General features: G+C 58.9%; 1 protein-coding gene across 1 annotated transcript; it reads left to right on the top strand.

Annotated features, from left to right (window-relative positions):
* Positions 1-571: 571 nt before the first annotated feature.
* ACA1_121230 (uncharacterized protein) lies at positions 572-1,766 on the top strand (the record flags this gene model as incomplete). Its single annotated transcript, XM_004333391.1, is given in 5 exon segments — positions 572-1,045; positions 1,169-1,402; positions 1,481-1,588; positions 1,659-1,739; positions 1,752-1,766. 5 exon segments carry the CDS (start codon positions 572-574, stop codon positions 1,764-1,766), a joined length of 912 nt encoding a protein of 303 aa, XP_004333439.1.
* Positions 1,767-5,487: the final 3,721 nt, after the last annotated feature.

Raw genomic sequence — 5,487 nt, 5'->3', positions numbered from 1 at the left:
TGCGCACGCACGGGATCCACCACATGCACGTCTAGCTTGCTGCGACCACCAGTGCTGTCCACCTGGCCTTGGGCGTGCTTGTAGTACGAGTGTCGTTGCTTCGGTGGCGGGTGTGGTGTGTGCGTGTGTCTGCGAGTGTGACAAGTGCCATGGCGCACGCCTGCGTGGGAGTAAAAGATAAAATGACAAATGAACGAGTCCACACTCCCCAAATATGTCTACACGGAGGCTTGACCGGTCGGGGAGCGAGAGGGTGACCTCCAGGGAATATTCACTTGGCTTTGTGCAACCTCAGTTCCACTTCCAGAACGCAGAACACATGTCGCTATCTGCCCAGGTGAGGTGCACGTGAACTTCTGACTTCCCCCCCCTGGTGACAAGATATAGCCATATCATATGCATCTCTATCTCCTTCTGGTCAACCTCAACTCCTGGTTGGCCATTTTTATATTTTTATCTCCTTAGCCCAGTATCTCCACCTCACTAAAGCAACCAACAGCTATTGTTCCTTCTCTGTACTTTCCCGTGTTTTCTGCCAAAATGTCGAACGGGGCATTCTAACTATGCGCAGATGCTGAGTCAGCTGGGCATCATCCTGCCTTCTGCGAGCCACCCCAGCCAGGGTGTCGCCGGACCGCAAGGGCCCTCAGAGGGGGAGCAACGCCCGCAGGGATCGCAAAGCGCGATAAGCGGCACGCCAGGGCCGCAGGGCGCAAGGCGTTTACGGGCTGCGGGGCGTGACCAACGCTGCGATGGGTTGCAGTCGGGCGGATTCGTGCCCACCATCACCCGCTCGACGCCGGGCGTAAACACCGGCGTCAACACCCTGTGCTATCGCGTGACAAATCCCACGCTCCCCGGCCAGGGCAATGCCGTCGTCAAGGGCTTCTTTGGGCTGGACACTGGCTCCGCTACGCAGACGGACCCGGCCGTGCCGGTCTTTGTGCAGTTCACCCTGCTCTGCCGCCCCTGCCCGTGGGCTAGTCTGGCTTTCGTGTGTCGCGACTCTGGTCAGCATCGCCGCTGGCTCTACGGCGCAGCAGATGTACGCCGACCCTGTCGTGCTCCTCTTTTCCCTATGTTTTCTTTTCTTTTCTTGCCACCTGGTTGTCCTTCCGTCTTTTCAATAAATTTGAAGTGAAACCGCCGTTTTTTCTTGTGTTTGCAGATGGACAGCGCAGGAGTGAAGAGCCCGCAAAGTTCAGAGGACTCAACTGACCCTTGGCCCAAGCGTCGTGGCACGTCTCTTTGTGGGGTGGTCCTGGGGGAGGCTTCGTGCGAGCGGTCCGATGACCAGTTGGCGCTGTCCCTGGCTGATATGGCTGCACGCGCCCAGCAGCTTCTGTTCGGCAGGCCAGTCCTTTTGGCCATGGGCCTGCCCTGCTCCGGGCTGAAAGCTTTCGTACCCTGCCCTCCGGACAGGTTTCGCTTTCGTTTTCGTTTTTTGCCTCCGGGTTTTAATTGGTGACGTGGCCAACAGTGGAAGGTGGAGCACATCAAGAGAGAGCAAGAAAATGGTTGGAAACCGGTCGAGTCGTGGGACAGTATACCTGCCATGCACGACCACTTCTGCGCCCGGCTCAAGGTGGTGCCATTTTATTCTCGGCAGTGTTCCCTTCTTCATGGCTCTGATGCCTCTGAGCCTCGCATTCCCCTAGGAAGCGGCCAAGTCGCTGGGTTGTACTGTCCAGTGGGATCGCACCTTCAAGACCAACTCAGATCCCCTCTACTGTTCCTTCGTGCGCTGGCAGGTTCGTGTCAGATGAGCTCACCCGACTCCTGGTCACATGAAGAGCTTCGTAACTGTTGTAGCTGATGATGCCCTTATCATCTCCCTACCTCGCCAAGATGCGGTTGCTCCACGAGCAAGGGCGAGTTGGGCGGTGCCAACGCCCAATGGTCTATCATGTCGGCCGGGGCAAGATCGTCCCCATCTACGAGAGGTACAGCCCAACAGCACGACGAACTACACACGACACGACACGACACACACGACACACACACGGCATGACTGGCACAACACACATGAAACACGGTGCATTGTTCTCATACCAACCTTTCGCTCTCGCTCAGAGGCTTCGTGGGGGGTCCCGCTACAAGGTTCAAGGAGGGAATACCTTGGGTTTCCACCCACATTGCGATCAGGCAGGAGCTCCTGCTTCTTGAGGAAGGTGGCACCCACCCTCTTCCATCATCGTCATCATCACGACTGCGAGCCTTGCTCGACCGCCACACCAAGATCTACGTGGTGAGTCTGTGCCACAAGCACCTCGTGGAGCTGGTCTTCCGGCAAACGGGCTGCGCCATCAACCAGGAGTCGGACCTGGGCGCCTACCTCGTGCTGGGCCGACGTCTGCACCATCGCCATCAACGCGCGGACGAACACGATGGCGACCGGTGGGTGGTCATCTGCTCCAAGCCTTGTGCGCTGCACATGGCGCATCAAGGCTTCGTCTTCGCGACCGTCACGGCCAGCAACAGTACCGACACGACGACCACACCACATCACACTACAACTAACACGAAGCTGGTCAAGCTTGCGGAGCTCAAAGGGCAGGACCTGGTCGGCCTCTCAGTGCGGTGCCCCATTATTGGGCAGCAAGAGGCCTCTGTGCCGATTGTCACGGTTTCGGTAACGAACTCACCACCTCGCACCCACACGCGCGCCTCCTCCCGCTCACTCCACACCCACACACAGCACTATACTGCGTACCACACGATGGAGGTGCAGGGCAAGGGTAAGCCCCTGCCCGAAGGGGCACGCAAGGCGCTCGTGGCGCAAGTACTCGCCAGCCCAGATACCTTCCCCTATAGCCAGGCACAAAACCGCATAGAAACCACCAACACCAACGGTACACGGGTCAACAAAAACCCTCCAAAAACCCTGTGTGGCCAATGTCTAACACGCCCCACTGCACACCCACACGTGCACGCACACTATATATCGTTGGGGCAAACTGCTGATTGTACAGAGGAGCGGTGCATTGTGGCGTCGATGGACAGCTACTTCCTCGATTTTGCCACTGTTGATGAAACCGGCACTGAATGGAAGACCCAGGTTCTGGGCTTGGTCGAGTCAATGAGAAGGCAGGGCTGCCTTCAGGTAAATGACACACATGACACACATGACACATGACACACATGACACACACGACACACGACACACGACACACGACACACGACACGACACACGACACTCACGCATCTAACTCCCTGTTCTTCGCCAATTCGAGTGGGACAACCTCCTGTCAAAGGTCAGGAGAAAGAAGCGGTGGTACGTGGGCTCCTACGAAGGCCAGGGCACACGTCTGCCGTGGGACGACCGCATGGTGGTCACGCCGCCGTGCGAGCAGGCCCTCCTGCACGCCTACTTCGCTGTGGCACCCATCGTGAAAGGTACGCACATGCTGGCCACTGAGTGCACACACGACACGACACACAGCTGACAGACATGCGCTCAATGTTCAGAGTGCGGCGACATGAGCGACGAGGACTGGGACCGAGTGTTCGAGCCCAAGGGCCGCACCGCGACATGGTCAGCAGCCGTTGTGGCAGAAGAAGTGGACCGTGCTGCCATTCTCGACCGCGCCCGCCACCAGTTTCGCCTGTGGTGCGTCACTCAATCCCATCGCACCACCTCACCACCGCACCACCAAAGCCTGACAACCCAACCAAGTTACCCCATGCACGTGCTAGTGGCGCCCGGCTCGGGCCACGGCATCCAATCGGCGCTGGTTTCCCTTTACATCCACATGGCCGTGTGGGGTCCGGACATGTGCCCGCGGGTAAGTAAGCGCGATGTTCGTTAAGTTCAATTCGGATTGGCCGATCGTCTGATAAAACCACATGTCTACATATTGCTGGTGATGTGAGCAGAACATTCGCGTGGCGCAGCGACAGCAGTGCGTTCCCCGCGGATGGGATTACTACGGGAGTGTCTGGTGGTACGATACATCTAGGGAAGCTTCGTGGCTGTGTGATCGCATGTCGAGCTCACACACACCACACACCACACACACACACACATACACACAACACACCGCTCGCAACCTTCTCAGGGTGGATCCACCACCGCCCACGCCCGCACTCGCGGCTCGAGGCCTCACGGTGTCTCGTCTCGTGCAGGCGATGGGCGGACGGTGGGAGACAGGCCGAGAAAGCGAAGAGTGGGACAAGGCGATGCGGTGTCTCAGCGAGACCTCTGCAGTCATACAGGCACCGACCACCAACATGGCTGCGGAGGGCTCACTCTCAATGGCTCACTCCGTGTTCTGCGCACAACAATACAGGCCTACCACCAGCACCGCAACCTCATGCGAGGCAATTTCAGTGTACGCATACCGCACACACCGCACACGCACACATACACACGTGTTAACATGGTAGCATGCGTGCAGAGGGAGCGAACACTGATGCTGTGGGCTCACCTGCGCGAGCCAGAATCGGCGTTCGCGCGCCTGCCCCTGGAGCTCGTCGTGTACATCATGCGGCACCTCAACGCTCCAGGATGCCTGAACGCCCTCCCTGAAGGGATCACTATCGATCCGGTATGTGAATTCACCCCTGTCCCTTGCGCACGGAATGTGGCCCACACGACACACGACACACACGACACACACGACACACACGACACACACGACACACACGACACACACGACACACACGACACCGGCAGGCCGCAATTGACCGCAGTTTCGGGGGCGAGCTCAACGCACACTTCTTGTCGGTCGCCCGTGCCCTCCATGCCAGCGATCTGCGGCTCGCTCTCACGATCGTGTTCAAGCAAATGCAAGGGTCTCTACAGCGGTACAGAGCACTCACACAGTCACCCTGTTCTCTTCTTCTCCTTCCACTCGTGCAGCGCAATATTGAACTCATTAGCCGGCCGTGTCCAGATACATGGACAGGCTCCGGACCTCCCCAAATAAGGACCAGACCTGGCGTCTGTGCAATGTCCGACTGATGCGCCGCTGTTGCAAGGCACGCCCTCGCGACACGACACGACACGACACGACACGACACGACACGACACGACACGACACGACACGACACGACACGACACACGACACACGACACATTGCACACCACCGCACACACACGGCCGATTAACTCTCACCGTCTGGTTGCTGGCGCAGATCATGTCTTGCGCGCTGTTGCCGGTGTGTACGGAGTGGAGCTCGGTCGCATGGCGCTCGTGGATCTCCGGCAAGAGGGACTCAGACTCATCGTTGAATGGGGCGGGTGGCGCCGCCGAACCGCACCGCACAGACCGCTCGGCCGCTCACGATCACGACCAGCAGCAGGCTCTCGACGCGGAGTCCGCGCGGGCCATGGGGCGCTGGTGGCGCAAGCATGTCGTCGACGACGAGCGGATGGTGGGCACTGTCACGTTGAAGTCCCAAGCACTGCGCGAGCTCACCACCAGCGTCGGCGACCTGCGGGCGGCCTATCTCTGGCGCCTGATCGAGCGGTGCAAGCGCGAGCGGT

This window comes from Acanthamoeba castellanii (genome assembly GCF_000313135.1).
Source record: "Acanthamoeba castellanii str. Neff unplaced genomic scaffold scf7180000084682, whole genome shotgun sequence".
Classification (NCBI taxonomy): Eukaryota; Discosea; order Longamoebia; family Acanthamoebidae; genus Acanthamoeba; species Acanthamoeba castellanii.
The sequence above is the reverse complement of the archived record's forward strand: the minus strand, read 5'-3'. Positions and strand labels throughout refer to the sequence as shown.